General features: G+C 36.2%; 1 protein-coding gene across 20 annotated transcripts in view; it reads left to right on the top strand.

Moving 5' to 3' along the window:
- Positions 1-17,454, top strand: part of PLEKHA7 (pleckstrin homology domain containing A7) — a 149,422-nt gene extending 131,968 nt beyond the window's left edge. For 14 of the 20 annotated variants that reach the window (XM_080595773.1, XM_080595775.1, XM_080595760.1 and 11 more), the window contains 11 exons: positions 672-780; positions 1,852-2,090; positions 2,533-2,721; positions 2,943-3,060; positions 3,667-3,746; positions 4,141-4,341; positions 7,490-7,648; positions 9,762-9,895; positions 10,758-10,900; positions 14,107-14,215; positions 15,915-17,454. In XM_080595773.1, coding sequence (XP_080451899.1) covers positions 672-780; positions 1,852-2,090; positions 2,533-2,721; positions 2,943-3,060; positions 3,667-3,746; positions 4,141-4,341; positions 7,490-7,648; positions 9,762-9,895; positions 10,758-10,900; positions 14,107-14,204 — 1,470 coding nt within the window. In that variant the 3' untranslated portion in view covers positions 14,205-14,215; positions 15,915-17,454. The remainder of the gene's footprint in view (positions 1-671; positions 781-1,851; positions 2,091-2,532; positions 2,722-2,942; positions 3,061-3,666; positions 3,747-4,140; positions 4,342-7,489; positions 7,649-9,761; positions 9,896-10,757; positions 10,901-14,106; positions 14,216-15,914) is intronic. The other 6 variants (XM_080595777.1, XM_080595778.1, XM_080595776.1 and 3 more) reach the window with 2 other exon arrangements.
- The last annotated feature ends 390 nt before the right edge of the window (positions 17,455-17,844 follow it).

The following is a 17,844-nucleotide window of genomic DNA, read 5'->3' as shown; positions in this document are numbered from 1 at the left end:
CTGGAAGAACAGAGGTATATTGTTTCAACCTGTAATACATCATGTCCAGTAGGTCTAACCACCCAAGTATAAAGTGAAATTAAATTTATCATCCTTTCTTAGTTAATTTTATATTTCATCCATTAAAAGCCGTTACGTAGTTCACAGCACTAGTCAGGCAGACTATACTTTTTTTTTTTCTTTTTCTTTTTAATATAAAACATATCCCCTAAATGTATGAAGTTTTGTAACACTGCCTTATCAGCCTGAAGTGTGTTAGAAAGATGTGAGAATTTAATTTGGGGTCAAATTAAAAGGTTTTGTAAGCGCACTTTATGTAGAATATTAAACTAGGTTTTTGTAGTCTGAATAATAATGTAGAGAACAATATAGCGATGTCTCATTCCCCATCTCTTCTCTAGAAAGTCTTCCATGACTCAGAAAATGCTCTAAATCTTATGGGCCTACGTGCAAGATATGTTGGTTGGGGGTGGTTTGTTTGTTTGTTTGTTTAAATTTTAAAATAAACATTTAACCCATTTCTAGACTCCTAAGTTCTCGTGTAAGTTCTGGAAAATTAGTTTGGTTCTGGTATCAAAAACAGGATAAGCCCATTATAAATTAAAATGGGTTATTTATATATATATATGTATATATATATATATATCTTCTCTTTTATTATAAACAATCAGGAGAAAGCACAAATACAAAAAGACTTGTGGAGGATTGAAGATGTAACAGCTGGCTTGAGTGCAAATAAAGCAAATTACAAAACCATAGTAGACTCTATCAAGAATCCAGGTAAGGAGAACATAATTAAAACATTAAAAATATACAAATGCAGGTGAATCTTTGGGTCTGTGGGAATTGTCTAGAAGTATGTTCTAATGCAGAAAATGCAGGTAATTCTGCACTGTAGCAGAAATCTCTGTAGCTTGAGCACATTATCTTGGTGTTTCTTTGGTTGAGGTCTTAAAATGTTTTTCATTTGTTTTGACATACTAAAATGTAACAAGCCATAGAAAAGGCAACAATAATAATAATAGTGGGGTAAGCTGTGCAAGATGCAGGAAGAACTTCTCTCACATAACAAGCTGATACCATAGCAGTATCTACGCTGCATTCCGTCCTGGAGCTCCTCTCTGCACTCGTCTGCTGTTTTTCCCTTGGATGCTACCCAGCTGCCCTTGCCATAGTTGCCTTCCCCCTCCCTCTTCAGGCAGGTGTTTGGTGGGCAGAGCAACAACATCAGCTATGGAAAAGAGGAAGGGAAAGTGTGTGTGGTCTGCATTTCAATTGCTTTATTATGTTTCAAAGAAAAGACCTGACACATTGGGATAGCAAGAGGCTGTTAATGCCTCCTGTAAACTCACTTCATACTTAAAGTATCTTTGCTTACCTTGTATGCACAGAGATAAAATTGTTCTCAGATGGTGAGATTTTATTTTATTTATGGTATGGCTATTGTGCTTAGCCATGTCTAGATCTATAGGCATCTTAAGGAATCTGTTGAGTGGGGCCATATCCAGCTGGTGAACTGCTTGCATATGACTCATGGGCTTTTCCTTCCTTCTCACCCTCTCTCCATTGCCAGGGGATTTCACTGGCTGATATTAAAGTGTAGGTTTTTATTTTTAGCCTGAAGGGCATGTCTGATCCTCATCAAGAAAATGTTGCCCATCCTTCCTATAATCTACCAATCATAGATTTTTATATTCAAAAAAAAAGCAAACAAACCATTTGTGTTGAAAATAACATGCAGTGTTAAGGCTGTTTTTTAAAGCCTAAGGATGTTAATTTCTATTCTTATGAACATAGCTGATAGATATAAGAAACACATATATAACAGTGTCTAACATATTTCTCCCCTAGAGAGAAAAATAGTGCCTTCATTTTCTCAGTCTACAGTGCCTTCCTTACCAGCTTCTCTCGCAACCGTGGAGAGCAAACCCTCCATTCCGCAGAGCCCTCCACCCAGCCCGGTCAAACCTTCTTTGGAGGTCAGGCTGTATCCACAGCCTTATTTCCAGGCCAGAACGCAGCACCAAGCACCGCAGCTGAAAAAAATCGAGCCTCCTCTTCAGTCGCCAGTTAGGCTAAAGCCAAAGGTTGTAAGTACTGCTGTTGTGAGACTCCTTCACCACTGTTTCCATTTGCTTCTGGCAGAAACACTGAAAGCTTTCATGGTTACTAAGTGCACGCAGTGTGGAGGCACAACAAGGAGACACTTAAGGTGTTTGTAATGAAACTGAGCTATAACAAACACAGGAGAATGTATGTCTCTAACTGGGAGGTTTATGCACAGGGGCTGTATACCGCTTTACAGCATACCAAGGCAGAGCCTTCCTTGCTCTTCTTTGGAAATGCTTTTTGGCTGATTGGTTGTTAGCTTTCTTGGGTCGTGTTTGCTTTTAACACCTCAAGCCCTGGAGGACAGTGAAGAGCATGCTAAAGCAGTCATAAATAACTCATGTAATGTAATGAAATTTCAGACAGTTCATGCCAGACAGTTTGCAGACTATTTGCCAAATACCTGTGTTTTCCTGTTACCAGGAAGATGAAGCACCACCCAGACCTCCTCTCCCTCAGTTATACAGTCCTGAAGATCAGCCACCAGCCGTTCCACCTCTCCCAAGAGAAGCCACTGTCATCAGGCACACGTCAGTGCGGGGCCTGAAACGTCAGTCAGATGAAAGAAAGAGAGACAGAGAACTAGGACAGTACGTAAATGGAGATTATAGGGTGAGCACTCACAGACTTATACACCTGCGCTTTAAGACCGTGTGAACCTATAATGCAAGATACTGTTTTGTAACAAAGAGACAGAGAATGGATCTATGCTGTATAGTAAGGGCAGAGAGAGATTCAGTAAGCCATAAACAAAACTACTGGGATTTGTTTTAAGACTATTAAGACTTGCTGTCTGTGATTTCATTTGAGCCAGTAAGTATTTTTCCACACAGGTAGAGCTGCGTTCATATGTGAGTGAACCAGAACTAGCAACGATAGGTGGTGACCTCAGCCAACCTTCCAGCGGTTTAATAAGCTCTGATAGTGGATACCAGACATTACCTACCCGTGGTAAGCCAGGATTTTACACGGCTGATTTGTAACGGTACTTTCTGTATAGGAGCTTTACTCTCCTAGGATTTTCTGGAAGTGGTCTTTATTTTAAGATCATTATTTTTAGGTTAACTGTGTAATGCTATGGAATTCTAGAAATGTTGTGTTTTTTGATGGTGCCATTATAGATAACCAGCCTTTTGCAAAGCAACTTCATCTATAATGCTTTAAAAATTAGCAAAACATGAAGTTAGGTGTTAGAATGTCTCCTGTATTCAGAATTATTCTTCCTCATAATTTCTGTATTGTATTTACAAAGTCAAATATTTTTTAAAACACTTTAATTGCCTGCGGAAGTCAATTAAATGAAAGCGCTAAAGAATAAGAACATAATGCCATCAAACACTACACATGACTTGCCACTATGTTCCACTGCGCTACAGTTCTGTAATTGTTTAACAAATGAGGATAGAGAGGATATTTGGGAAAAAGGGGTTCATTTTTTATTTTCTTCTTTTTTCTTACCCCTCTAACTGCGAATGTTGTTAAGATTTGACTTCCTTCACAGATATCTTCCTTCTATCTGTCATTTAGTTTTAAAGCATTCTCTTTTTCTTTATGAAGGTTTATCTGGATCAACTTCCAGATTGCACCAATCATCTACCATTTCATCATATGCAACGCTTCGAAGGGATAGGTCCAAGGTAAGTTTTAATTGAACATCTGAAAGCAAATGTCTGGATTGTTCAAAATATTCTTAAGCCCAGAGTATATTTTGCCTAGCAGGAGATAGGTTTCTAATAGCATGGGAGAGAACCCAACACCTGTGATCTAATCAAATTTTTCTCACTTTCTTAAATGAATCAGGAAGTAGACAGACAATGTATTGCATTTGTAATAGATTTATAAAGCAAGGTTTAGAACCAAAAATCACCAGTACTAATAGAAACTTTAGAGTTTAAATATGCAAATTAATACAAAGTAATAGAGCAAAATCATCTTAATTTAGTAATAAGATAGGAGAAAGTGTTTTTTTTGTATACTACTTATGAACTATTGATTCCCACACATGTTTTGTGTGCCTTGTGACTTCTTCAGGAGAGACCAAAGAGTGCCTTGGAACGTTTATACTCTGGAGACCACCAAAGAGGCAAGATGAGTGCAGAGGAGCAACTAGAAAGAATGAAACGACATCAGAAGGCGTTAGTTCGGGAACGCAAGAGAACTCTTAGCCAAGGAGAAAGGCAGTCTGTTTCATCTCGGTCTTTCGTCAGGCCCATTTCTGCAGACATAGGCTCAGTATGTTAGATATGCCTTAAAAGGACTAAACTAAAAATATCTTTGGATTTTTTTTTTCCTAGCAAGCACTTTCACTTGAGCGTGTGTGATGCTTCTAGTCTAATTAAATTAGTGTTATACAGTATAAAATGAGGTCAGAGAGCGTGAGTAACAGATGATCATTTTTTACTAGTAGTTAACAGTATATGTAGCAGGTTCAGCAGGTAAGTTGGTCAGAGGTTAGTGCGCTGACTGGAGATGAGAGTATATTGGAGTGATTTCGGAGACGTGGTTTTGTTTTTTATTGGAATTGTATTTAGAAAGTGTAAGAAGCTTGTATGGTTTTTAAACTGCTTCATAATGGAATGGGCCTTTTAGAATGTTCTTATTCTCCAAGGTTATTTTTTCTTTTAAATTCATAAATTAGGCTGCAAGATAGTAATGTTAATATCAGGCCATGCAGTTTGTATATTTGTTTGGTTGGTTTTTGTGTGTGTGTGTGTTTAGTTTTGGTTGTTGTGTTGTTTTGTTTGTTTGTTTTTTAAAAAGTGAAATGGATAATCAGTTTTGAAACCTAATAACACTTATTAGAAAATTTTCTAAGAGCTAATGTCTTTCAGTTGGCACAAATTCTCCTTTAAAGCTCAAAATGTAGAATATTCTAATAAGGCTCAAATTTAAGCTGCTGAAAAAAAAGGACTTCTCTTGCATTCTGAGATTAAATGATGTACAGAATATAAGTTTGTAGTTATATGGTTTGGATACTAACCAAAGCAATTCTAATTGGTGAAGCTACCCAGTTTCTCACTTGGTGCTAAACCAAGATTGTACTGTAATTGCACTTACGCTGTAGTCTTTTAATTTATTTTTCATTTGGTCCACTAGAGCTTTAGAATGATCACCTTATTTTACCTAATTCATTGCACAAGATCTCTTGCTTTTAGATTTGTCACTCATCATACCTAATGCCTCTTTTTTTTTCTTTTGTTTGCTTGTTTTTAATTTGCAAAATTTTGTAGTTATTTTACAATTTCTAACTGGACTACTCAATTTTTACCAGGCTTAATTGCATTTAGTATGTGTGTGTCAATTACTAGTGTTTAAAAAACTCTATAATATTCAGCCTTTCATTCCCACCGCTCAGTAACACATTTTTACAGCTAGTTATTTGTATTTACTTTCCCAGTAAATGAGTGCACTACTTGGAGACATTCATCTATTTTGTCTTCTGTTTTGCAATCACAAATTTATTAAAGATAGTGCATAATATTTGGGAATTGTAGAACTATAGGATAACTGTTACTTTCATATTTTAATTAGAACTAAATCTGAGCTTCTAATGTTTCCTGAGTCTAACGTAACATACACGAGCTGAATTTAAACATTTTTGTGACACTCCTTATTAACATTTGTGGCAAATACTTTGTCTATAAATTTGGGTGCCATCTTGGTCTTTTTCTTGCTGTGAAGAATTAAAATTGAATTCAGCCCTAGCAGTGTTTTGTAGAGGTCATCTCTTGTACCTACAGGGCTTCAACACGCAAAAAGCATGTTTGATAGCACAGTTACTTACAGCATTGCAATTATTTAGCAGCCAAAATGGCAAACAGTTAAATGTATAATTGAAATGCTGCTCAGTATGTAACATTTGCTTTAAACATACATTGTATATGTAACTTGAATTTTTAATTGGTCAGCTCGCAAATGTAGAATGACATTTTAAGTATTGATCACAGTACATGAATTCATTTGTTATTTAAAATGCCTTTTTAATGTAAAAGTTGCAACATCAAAGCCAATAAAAACTCTGCTTTGTAATAATGGTTTGATGTTTTTCTTAATTATATTTAATAAATTGAAAATGATAATGTGTATTTGAAATATACTATGTCAATCAGGCCTGGTTCGAATATGAGTAGAATAAGAAGTTTGGAGTATTAGAATGAGAAAACATTTTTTCTCTTTTGAATTCTGGAAAAAAAATCTTAATTTTTGAGATGTAATTGCCTTTTAGCTATTTAACTTTTTTAATACATATGGAAGACATATCTTTTGAGTGAAGATTGAGAGCTTGTGCATGAATAGGTTTCAAGTAGATTTAATAATGCAGGTAGTGTAACGGAGGCTAAGGACTTCATATAGAGTTCAAAATTCAACCAAAACAAGCTAGAGATTTGTAATAGAAATTTTAGACATGCTTTTAATAAACCTAATGGCGCATTCTCCTGTTGATAGCCTCAAATACTTGAGGAGATGATTTGGTTGTTGATTTTGTCCCTTTTCTTTCTCACTGCTTTTAATACACTGTTTCAGGTCTGTATGGTAAAGTTGCTGAGATTTGCTGGATGGAATGGTGTTGCAGCAGAACTTAATTTTTTGATATTTATGAACAAAAATGTGTTGGTAGGGTTTTTAAGCATGAGTTTATATGCAGCTGTATTGTAGCTGTGAAGGGGCTACTGTGCAATAATTTGGGAACTCCAAAAGATGCTGTTTAATTTAAATATGCTCTGAATTTATTATTGCTCAGTCTTTCTCTTGTAAAGGCAATATGAAAGATTTTTAATCTTTGCAGGTAGCTAGTTGAACAGAATGGCTTTCAGCAAAGTCATAAGAGCTTAGAAGTTATGAAAATTACTATGAATTCAAGACAAGTTAATGCTAGTACATAAAATATCAACTTTAATCACCAAGTCTTTTTCTAGCATACAATTTACGAATTGCAATTATCAATCTGCAGTATAAATGTCCTTTGTGTGGGGCCATTCAAGCTCACACAGCACTGCCTGGTTGTAATGCCTAGGGCAAGGCTGTCACTCCACAGACTCACTTGTACTGACATCTATGCTTCCATGGATGTTGGTGCTAGTGCCATGTTAATCAGCATATGTGAATTGTGGTTAATATATTTGTTAGAATTTAATACAGCTGAACATTGACTGTAGAATTAAACACTACTCTGAAATCCATGCAGCACAGCTAGAGATCAAATCTCACAGCCAAATGTTCCAGGAAATAGAGTAGCGTATTCTTTTTCCGGTCAGTTAAGGAGTTTGCTCTGTGGATTCTTTCAGCAATATAGCATTTGCAGCCATAGTTATGTACATTGCTAAATGTTGAATTTGTCAGTATGGTTGAATGCTATTAATTGTTTTGTATCTATTACCAGTGGAAACGAGAGCAAGAATTTGATTTGCAGTTACTTGAGAGGGCCATTCGTGGAGAAGACAAGGATGAAAATGAATGGCTAAAAGTTCAGCCAATAGCAGTAGCAGTAACAGAGACAGACCTGGAGCCTCAAGACTATGATTTAGATATCAGCAGAGAGGTAACACTCATAATTATTTGCTTCCTTTCTATCCCCCAAAGTATTAACCTTTCTCTAAGTTCTAGGTAGTGAATTCTGTCTTTTGTTTCAAAAGTGAGCCGCAAGTCCCAACGAAAAGGAGTCATTTGGGTATTAAAAAGGAAGCACATTTATGGCCTGGCTCCTAGAGTTTCTGTAAGGTTTGTGTTCATATGGTATTCTAGTGGAGAGAACAAACTGAAAGGTTGGCTTTACTGTGTGAAATATATGTCATGCTTTATAGAGAAAAAGTTATTAAGTTAGGCAATGTTATGTAAAAATAGGGGGGAAAAAAAGATGAGATGGCAACATGAAGAGTATTTAAAATAAGAAACTGCTAGGAAGTAAAAGTGCATTCCACAGAACTGCATTACTCTTCATTTGATCTGGCAAAACATATTAGAGAAGAGGGAGCGCTGCTTTATACTGGTCAGAACAGAAAAAGCTTTTTTGCTGGCTTTCCAAGTGATTTTGTGTTCTGGACACGAGGTTTGTTTCCACTCCACTGAGTTCAGTATTTGTTTGAAATGCGATTGAGCCATCTGGTGGAAAGGAAAGAGTAAAACAAGTGGAAAGATAGAAGTATGCATTGTGTAAAATGCCATGCTAAATGGAAAGTCAATGAAATTGTTAATGATACTTAGGCTAGTAAGCACCTCTACTCTGCTTAAAGCAGCTGCCAGTGTACCATTTTAGAGAGACATTTTTAAGACGATGAACGTGAGCCATTATCTGTTGATCGCTCTGTACAAATGCGTCGTTCATTAATCTTTCAATATGTTCTACAGAAAATGCAGTGCTCTTATAAACTTCAGAAATAGAAAAAATGCTATTACTGCATTGCCTTTCCTAGTTGCACTCTATTAAAATATTTTCCAGAAGGCCTCCAGGGCTTCTTGAATCACTTGTTACATCCAAACTAGCACCTCCAGCCTAAGATAGGAAACGTTTGTGTGTAGGCATTTCTGTCATACCTCAGAGTGACTGAAATGGGCCTGAAGATCTGGATTTAAAGCTTCTTTCTCAGGTTACCCATGCTGTCCTTTTCCATTTCATTTACCCGTCCTCTTCACCTGGCCACTTCTGTACCTCATAAGGCAAGGTACTCAGTTGTGTCTTTATGGCCAACTTTTAAAACTTTGAATTTTGGAAACTCATGGCCTTATGAGTATTTTACAGAAATCCAATGGGGATGGGAGGGATAGTTCTCCTTTTATCACTTTTGTTTATTCATGCATTTGCTGTTTGTGCATTTTGAAAGTAGTCTGTTCTACTAAGCATTCATTTTCTAAGTCCATTTCATGTTCTAAGCATTCATTTTCAAAGTCCATTTGTAAACTGAATTTTCATTAGGTGGTTTAGAAGCAAAATTTTTCCGCAAAGAAACTGATCCTGACAAAAACTTGTTGCTAGCTTTTGTGCAATCGGTTCAGTTATTAAAATTTTCAGTCTACATCACCGTGTGTATTCGACATGTTGTTAAATGCCCAATGTAAGCGTATTTCTGGGTCAGTTCCCTAGACAACTTTTGAACACCTAAGGTTTCAGAATCTAGAGTCAAGGAATTTCCAGCAATGATTATAAAGTGTTGGTTTGGGGATTTTTTTTTTCTTTTCTGCTGCTCACAGAGAAAGAAAATGTGGTCTCAAAAGAGTGGTACCCTGGATTAAAACTTCAGGTGATATCTCCTTTCAGTTATAGGAAATCCTCACTGGCACGACATAAATATTTTCCAGTGTTCTTTTAAAAACTCTGTCCATTCACTCTTGTATACGGTTTCTTCTTTCTACTGCAGCAACTTGAGGTAGTGCCCTACTTTGGGCTCTAAACTGAGCTGAAGAAAAGGTTACCTATTGATTCTAATTTCTTTTGTAATCCCCTTTAATATTTGTTTGATCTATCTTCTGAAAGAAGGAAAAAGACACTGTTAAAAGGGCATCAGCTTATGTCCAAAGGGAATGTTTAGCACTGGCTACAAGTACTGACCGTGAAGACCTCTGCTTTATTGTTTCCATTGTGTTCTCACATTGAGGAGAGTATATCTCAAGGTTTAAGTCCTTGTTATTAAAACTTGATGCTTGCTTTCTTTCCACAGCTTTCAAAACCTGAGAAGGTTGCAATTCCAGAACGCTATGTTGAGATGGAGCCAGAAGAACCTCTTTCTACAGAAGAACTGGCAGCAAGGCAGCGTAAAGCAGAGAAGATAAAGAGTATTCTTACTAAATCAAGGTCAGTTATTTTTCAGATCGTATCTGTAGTTTGGTGTTAAACATTGGAATCTGACATTATATAACAGTCTATTTCCTGTTCAATTTAATTGCCTGAGTGTGGTGGCTTTTTTTTTTATCTAAGCGTGGTGGAAAATGCATACAGTTTAGTATACTTAGTACACTTAAAGCTCCTTTATAGAACAGGATACAGGAGAGATATTAATAATGACAGGTTTTGTATATGTCCATTTTCTTGTTCAGAGCATCCTAAAATAGGAGTGAGTCTTTACCAAACAGCTTGTAGATGAGGGTGAGGAGGAAGGAAAGGCACAGAGCAGAATATAAGTCAATGTGAGAGCAAGCTTCTGTTGTCTGCAGAGAGGTGGAGTTCTAAAAGAACTCTTCTGGATACTTAGAGCTAATGTAGAGTCAGCTGAAACATTCAGTTTCAATAATTTGGTTACCTCAAATGCCTGCAAATATAGTTTCTTTGTAAGACTGTAGAAGAGTCTGCATCTGAGGACCACCAGGTTACATCTCTTCCTCCGAGCCCTAACAAGAAATTTTATTAACAACTTCAAATAAATAACATTTTTATAGTGCTTTCATGTAAACAACCCGTTTACTACAAAGGACTTTCAGATGTACTTAAGGGTATGCAGATATTGTGACCAAATGTGTAATGGCTGCATCATTTGTCTTTGTTTGCTATGGTCATTTACATACAATATCTAACATTACTTCAAAGAACCTCAATGAAATACGGAGTTTGATGTGTGAGATCCAAAACTTGCTGTATGTATTGAAGCTTGTTCTCATCTGCAGAGTGGATTTTTCTTTATCTTTGTAAATGTTAATGTTGTTTTGCACTTTCCTACTAGTATGCACAATCTACAGCCTACTATTGCCCAGGACAAGCACAACTCAGTTGATTTAGATTCACAGCTGCAAGAGCAGGAACGCATCATTACCATATCATACGCTTTGGCTTCTGAAGCCTCTCAGAGGAGCAAGGAGGTAGCAGGTAATACTTAGTTATTTACAACATAACAGCTGTTTCTTACTTGCTTCTAAAGTTGTGTGTGGTTGTTGCTGAACTTCTGGCAAAAGAGAGAATTTTAGCCATTCACATTCAAAATAGTGAGAAGTGTGTATAGGTAACAAATTCAGAGAAGCTAAAGGTTTACATGGAGTAGTATCTGGTATTCAGTGAACAGGGTGAATGGGAGAAAATAGTGTGATCAGAAAGTTCAGAACTTGGAAACTCGCTGTTACTAATAGCACAAAGAACATTTTCTGTGAATGTGAACTATATCTGAAGTAAGCTGTATCTGTAATCACTTTTAAAAGTAAAATGGTTAATGATGTATAAAATGAAGGGAAAATATTTATTTTTAACAGAAAGATTCACTGGGCTGATGATTGAAACTATAGTATAATCATTTGCAGCTTGAGCTATGTAAAAACAGACTGAAAAAGACATTGTAAAATGGGTATTGGTATGTTTCTGTCTGGTGACCAAGATTAGAGATCAGAGCAAGACAACCATGCATGAATTCTGCTTGATGCCTGGAAATCAGTAGACCCTTTGTAATATGTTATTAAAGATAATTTCACTCTTGATTGCTTTATAGTTGAAATAAGTAAAAAAAAAAAAAAAAAAAAAAGTTAACGGATTTTTATGGCATATTAATACATGCAGCAGCTATTCTAGCAAGTACTTGACTAGCCATTTATAACTTGCACAGTTCACTGTTCCAGTGGAGAATGGAAATAATGGAAGCTTTAACTATGATGGAGAAAAAATATGCACGTTTCTCATCTGAAGTTGTCAGTTTAAACACTTGGTACTTGCCACAGAAGCTTTCAAGGCCTTTCCATTAAAGACAGATTATTCCAATACTCAGATGCGTAACACACATCTGTAGTAACAGACTGTGGATTGAATGTGGCTGCATACTCAGATGTGGTGGCAGCTAAATCTAAGGGTAATGTGATTTTTCAGGGGAAGGGATGCATTTTCAGGTTATCAGACTTGAGATTTTGGAGGGGTTCTGTGGGAAATTAACAGACTTGAAGGAATAATAAGGATTCACTGAGGAGGCTAGATATTATAAATAAACAGAATTGTAAGGTGTTGGGAGCATTTCAGGGAAAACCTTCTGGAACTTCAGGCATCTCTGCATAGAAACAGCTTCTCCTCAGGCAGTCTGGTCCCAGTTCTAGTAAGCAGGTCCTCAGTACTGTAACACTGACTTGCACGCTTTGGTTATGGAGCGGGACTTTGTGTTTGGGAGGTATGAACCAACACAGCATTTTGCCACATGAGTTTTAGCTTCTTCTGGGAAAAGATGGCACCAAAACTAAGACCAGCAAGCACAGTCCTTTCTTGACATTATTCCTGTGTCAGTACAGCAAGAGTATGCCATAGTAAACAGTCTTCATGTGGACAGCTAACACACTTCTTGGTGTGTGTGAAGGTGCAGTAGTTGCACGGCACTGAAATACGTTTGATCTGTCTGTATTTTATAGTTAATGTAGTAGTTGTGAGGTAGCTAGTAATAGCTATGCAGTACAATTTTTGCTTTTACATTTTAAAGTTTTTATTATAATTATTTCAAAGTGAGATTAACACATATTCTGGGGTATATGTCACCACAGAAATCCACTTAATTCTTTACTTCTCCCTGAAGAGAATTAAAATGTGTCTTCCCTGAAATGTTTAAGTGCTGCTTGAAAAATACATTTGCAGTCAGTTGTGAGATGCTTGTTTTAATATTAGCTTAATACCTTTGTGAAGCATAGCACCCGGCTTATTTTTCTTTCAGACACTTAGCAAACAAACAAAACCAAAAAAAAAATAGGTAATAGTCACGGAATTGATTGTTTAAGGAAGTCCGTATGTTTACACCTGTGCCCAGTTTTCTTTACCACATTTCTACCTCAAATATTCATTTCTTATACAACGATTGCAATTATTACTTTCTCCTTTAAAAACAAAGAAGAACAAAAATGTGGATAATTCTTAAAAAAAAAAAAGCAAGCCATATTAGTTTGTTTTTGATTGAAAATATACAAACCATAAAAAGAGCTTGGGGTTATAGGAAATTATAAGATGATCTAAAGTGGTTAAAAAAGAAAATTATGTAAGATGTTGAGCTTCTGATTGCACATTCTGATTTAATTTTACAAATTCCTTCACATTGTTATTTTTGTAGTTTGAACTTAAAATATGTATTGCCAAAGTTGTTTCTTGCTGATGAAGCAGACCATATCTGAAAATCCAAACCTAAATGTCCAGATATAGTAAAAAAGATTTGCTTTGAAAGAACTAAAGCTTAATTTTTCCTATTTTATTTTTGTAAAGCAGATAACTTGTGTTAGGATGCTGTGATACTATAAATCATTTTTAATATAAATTGTGCATTTATCTAACTCCTGTAGTGCAGCATGTTGAAAATCTACCTTGTAAACAGAAATCATGCCAAGAGTCCAAAAGATTAAAGTCAAATGTACATGTCTCAAGAAGTCAGTTCCCAATATCTCCCTGTTTTTTTGGAAACAGGTCTACCTTTGGCCTTCCAAAATGAAAAAGCAGAATTTAAGATTGAGTTTCAGTCTCTGTAGTTTTAAGATTGTCCTCTAATACTACACCATTGCTCTACTTTATAAACAAGTATACTTATATTGTTGCATTTTTTTATTCTGATGTTTCAAGCTGAGATCTGAAAATGTATTTATCATGCACTATATTAAGCAAAATATTTCTATGCATCTATAATATTTGTGTGTGTGATTTTCTATATAGCACCTTTATATCTGTTTTTTGGCATGTAACAAATGAAATGTTGAGAGCCTGTACAACTGCAGTAAAATCTTGAAACCAAGTAAATTTGGTGCTATTCCAGAACTGTGATTTTAAAAGGAGAATTTGATTAAGATATGTCAGTATTGTGTGCCTTAATATGTTCCAGTGAAACTTCACCTTAAGATAATTGTCCATATTCTCATCAAAACAGGAATGTTTATTTGCATAACTTAAGGCAACTAATAGAAAAAAATAGCAAGTAGAAATGTTGTTTAAATTGTGTTCCATGTAACTAAAATAATGTAACACCTCATTGCGGTACTAATCAGGTTTCCTATCCACATGGTAGAAAATTGAGGTGGCTCTGTTTTGATACGAATGTTTGATTGTGCAGCCTAATTCGTGTATGTGATCCCTTCTAGCTCAGCAGTTGACCTTTCCACCTAAAGCACCCTCACCTTCTGTACCACAGCCATCTCACTCCCCCTTAAGCAATGGATTTCACTACACATTTGTTTAAACACCTTAAAAGTAAGAACTAACTGCTCTTGGCATGTCTGATTTGCCATTGTATCTTTGCTGTGGCTTGCTGAATTTTAACAAGTTTTACTAAAATCGGATCCAAATGAACGCATGCATCCATTTTTCAGAAACCTTTCATTCCTGTGTAACAAATATTGCTACTAATAAGCTAACATGTGGGCTAATAAAGTCTTCAAATAACTGCTGGAGCTTTACAGATAAGGACCTTCCATAATCTTACTGTGGTGAAGGAAAGAGACATCTCTGCTCGTGGCAGCATGGGGCCAGATTTTCAGCCGCAGCTTGCCCTCCCATGGCTAGTGTTGTGTCCTGCTGTGGCTACAGCTGGGGCGTGTAGGGCTGTTTGCCTGCACGTGGCATGTACGTTTGCTTCCTGAGAGAATCCAACGTGCAAACAGAGTTCTGTAAGCAGGGGGGTTCATTTTTGGGGCTGATGTCTAAAAGCACATGGACTAAAATTTGAGTCTTAATTGAGGTGAGCTGAAAATTTGGCCCTACGTAACTAATTCTGCAATAGTGTTTGACTGTTTTGTGCCTTGGGTGTGTTTTTCACTGAATTGTGCTAACAGAATAATTAATTTTTGCCTCTGATTAGGTAATTTTGACATTTCAAGTATTCAGTTAATTTTGTTGCCCTTATAAAGAAGCGTGGATCATCTCTTCCCCGTAGTATTTATGGTGTTTTCTCTATTTGAAATAGGGAAATGCAAATATGATACTTGCCTGCTAGAAGTGCCCTAGTTATAGCACTCACCATGTGTCCCTAGTTCCCTTTGAAATTATTTTCATCTTTCTGATTTCCTTCGGCCAAATTTTATTGCCTGACGCTGGACAAAGCCACAAAACACAGATGAAGCAGTAAAGAGGATTGATTGAGTGAACTCCTCAAATGGTGTTTATCTTTAGTGAATCTGAAAACAAAGGTATTTAAAGTAAGAGTCAAATACCTGTGCAAAATATAAAAATGTAAATAAAAGAGCCCCTTTGGGCCTTTCATGAATGTTCTCAGTGACCTGTCTTCAGAAAGGCCTGGGATAAATGCTACACACAGAGCAAGAGAGAACGTATGCAGGCATTTGGAGCACATATACTGAGCTTGACAGAAATAGCTGGTTTTGTTCTGGTGCAGTTTATCTTTCTGAGAACTAAATTCTACTACCTTTGCTATATCTGAGTAACACTTGACAACTAGTGAAAACACCAGTTGGTTATCACTGCTTGTGACATGACATCTTCACATGTGAATAGGGGGTACCCATGTTTGGCCTCGAGAACCCAAAAACATAGTGTGGTGCCAGGATATTGTTTGACTTGAGCAGGGGTTGGACAGGGTGACTTTCCAACCAGAGGTCTCTTTCAGCCTCAACCATTCTGTGATTCCAGGCAGGCTTAAAATGTATTGTATGTCTGTATAAAAATACATGCATACATGTGTATGTATGTGTGCCTGGAAAATTGCTAAGCAAATAACTGCAATAACCAGCAATATGCAGGGGACCCAAGAGTTTGAGCTTGAGCTCGGTGATGCCATGTGATAGCTGTTTGCTTAATGTGTCTATATTAATCGTTCATTCTGTCAAACTGCAGGAGGCTTTGACACAAAAGTGCATTTCCTGAAAGTGCTTGCTGCTTGGCGTCGGTTTGCTTGCTTTCATGTTTAACCGTGTTTCGTTTTACTTCACGCCAGCCAAAGCAGTAAGCGAGCACTGACGTAAGACTCAAAGCAAATCCCACCTAGTGACACTGCAGAGAAGAAAGAGGAGATTCATTACCTGCTTTCTGTGGAGATGCTCATCGGCTGATCACACGTTCTTTTGGAAATACGTTCAGAGAATAATGGGGGGATTTTCTGTGAAAATGAAGAGAATTGCAAAACATTTTATTCTGAATTCAGCTTAGTTCAGACTTTTTATATGAATAAATGGCACTTTTAATAAACTCTGTAAAATACTGACAATGTATTTTTAGAACAGAATGTATTTTAGAATTTGTTTAAATCAAGGGCTGCATTCATTTTAAGAGGAACTACTTAGGTAGTTGTTACAGGATGCTGTTACTTCCCCCTCAGGCTCAGATGCACAATGTAAAGTTTCATGAAAAAAATGTAAATTGAACAATCTTAGATGCACATTCATAGGGTATGGGTAGAGCTAACTCAAGTGAGAGGTTTAATGCAAGGGTGTTTTGGATCGAATATTTTTGTAGAGTTAATCACCCACCCTTTTGCCCATGAAATGATATTTTGCAAGGAACTTTTAGTTTGATTTTCTAAATATTAATAACCACTGTATAGATGAAATTTTCCATGAAAGCCATAATGATAACCAGTTTTAACTCCTGTCTCCTTTCTTGATTGTGTATGATTAACTTGATGGTATCGATATACAGTCTGTTAGGTTGCTCTTGACAGTAGTAACAAACAGTTAACAAATTATATATATTTTTTAAAGTTGAGATGCGGAAGAAGAAAACTTTAAATTACAATATGTGAAGTAAGCAATAAAAAATAGGGCATGCCATTTTACTAGAAAATATATTTTTTTCTTTTGATTTTTTTTCAATAAACAGTATAATATGATGTATTGACTAGTATTTATCCTGGAAACGGTAAAACTAACGTAACGTGGCACCTGTTAATTTTGTACGTAAGCTCTCCTGGTGCTTTACTTTGCCAAACTTTGAAATTCAGTGTTTTACTTACTTATAGGGCAAAGGGTGAGGTGGTTACATAAGGAGAAAATAAGATTAAATGAATGGCTGCAACTGCTTTACTTGAAGAAGACAAAACAGAACTGAGTGCAAGATACGCAAAAATTGCCCAATACTATGTAATGGTTAGTTGAGTTCAGCTCTAGATGAGAAATGGCTGACAAATACTTCTGCAGTATTTTGTGAAACCACTAACTTGTTTGCTATATCCAAGTGATAGATATAGTCCCCTGGAAACTGACTGACCTTCAAGTTTCAGATTTTGACAGAAATCATATTATATTAACACTGTACTCAGAAATACTCTTAAAAATATATATTTAGCTAATGTAATCTATTTTACCTCAATACTGCCAGTATCAACTTCAAAGCCTTTTGCCAAAATAATGATTTATTTTTGCCTTTATAAAAAGTTTTGAAAGCATAAATGACTATTTTGCAAGAAAACATTAATTTAAATAAAATGTAACAGTTTGGAAAATGGTATATGTACAGATTAAAATATTAACATAACTGCCTCCTTTCGCCTCTGTTTTATCTGCTCTCTTACCAGCATCCATCCAGTTGGAAATCCAGAGTTGCTTGTGTTGCTACCACGTTTTGCCCTTCTTTGGTTCAATGGGTTCAATGGGTTCAAATCCCATTGAAGCTTCCAAAGTTTGCACTTGTATTGTTAGGATGTGAATCAAGTTCCCCCCTACATAAAAGCTTCATTTTTTTTTAGAAATGTTTCTTACCATCTGATTAAATCTGTTTATTCTTGAATAGAAAGATTGTTCAGGGTACTGCCTTAAATACAACCAACTACGATGCTGTCCTTTCTATTTTGCAGATGTGTGTTTGTCTGACACTTTCTTGGTCCTTTAGTTTCTGGTGAAATGAAGTATCAAAAGTAACTCACAGTCACT

The sequence above is a fragment of the Anser brachyrhynchus genome (genome assembly GCF_964034855.1).
Source record: "Anser brachyrhynchus genome assembly, chromosome: 5".
NCBI lineage: Eukaryota > Metazoa > Chordata > Aves > Anseriformes > Anatidae > Anser > Anser brachyrhynchus.
This window is presented reverse-complemented; position numbering and strand designations above follow the sequence as displayed.